Genomic DNA, 545 nt, shown 5'->3' with positions numbered 1-545 from the left:
GGGCTCGGCCGGCGCCTGGCGGCAGCGGGGCCATGGCCGCCGACGTGTTCATGCGGCCGGCGCGGCTCCTCGGGGCGGCGGGGCCGCTGTCCCCCCGCACGGAGCCCGACGAGGACTCGTCGGACACGGACGATGGGGGCGCCTCGCCGGGCGGAGGGCGGCGGTGCGGGCCTCGGCGGGGGCAGCCCCCGGGCCCCCAGATCATCCACTCGGGCCACTTCATGGTCTCGTCGCCGCACAGCGAGCACCCGCCCAAGAAGGGCTACGACTTCGACACGGTCAACGAGCAGACCTGCCAGACCTACCAGTTCGGGGCGGCCCGCGGCGGCGGCGGCGCCGGCGGGCGCCTCAGCATCGACGCCTCCCTCACGAAGCTCTTCGAGTGCATGTCCCTGGCCTACAGGTACCGGCCGCCGCCCCCGGGCCGCGGGGCGGGGACCGGAGGCGGCGGGGTAGGGCGGACCGGGGGCTGAGGACGGGGCGGAGGGGGCCGCGGGGCTCCCGGGGTGAGTCACGGCCGCGGGGAAAGCCCCGGCTGGGCGTCG

The 545-nt window shown here is 78.2% G+C and overlaps 1 protein-coding gene across 3 annotated transcripts in view; it reads left to right on the top strand.

Annotated features, from left to right (window-relative positions):
* Window positions 1–148: 148 nt before the first annotated feature.
* Window positions 149–545, top strand: part of MLXIP (MLX interacting protein) — a 51,586-nt gene continuing 51,189 nt past the window's right edge. For 2 of the 3 annotated variants that reach the window (XM_010582174.1, XM_010582173.1), the window contains exon 1: window positions 156–403. In XM_010582174.1, the coding sequence (XP_010580476.1) occupies window positions 222–403 (182 nt within the window). In that variant the 5' untranslated portion in view covers window positions 156–221. Of the gene's footprint in view, window positions 404–545 lie in introns of all 3 variants that reach the window. The other variant, XM_010582175.1, reaches the window with a different exon arrangement.

This window comes from Haliaeetus leucocephalus, unplaced genomic scaffold (assembly GCF_000737465.1).
Source record: "Haliaeetus leucocephalus isolate CR32 unplaced genomic scaffold, Haliaeetus_leucocephalus-4.0 Scaffold840, whole genome shotgun sequence".
Classification (NCBI taxonomy): Eukaryota; Metazoa; Chordata; class Aves; order Accipitriformes; family Accipitridae; genus Haliaeetus; species Haliaeetus leucocephalus.
Note: the sequence above shows the minus strand (reverse complement) of the source record. Positions and strands in the feature narration are given on the sequence as shown.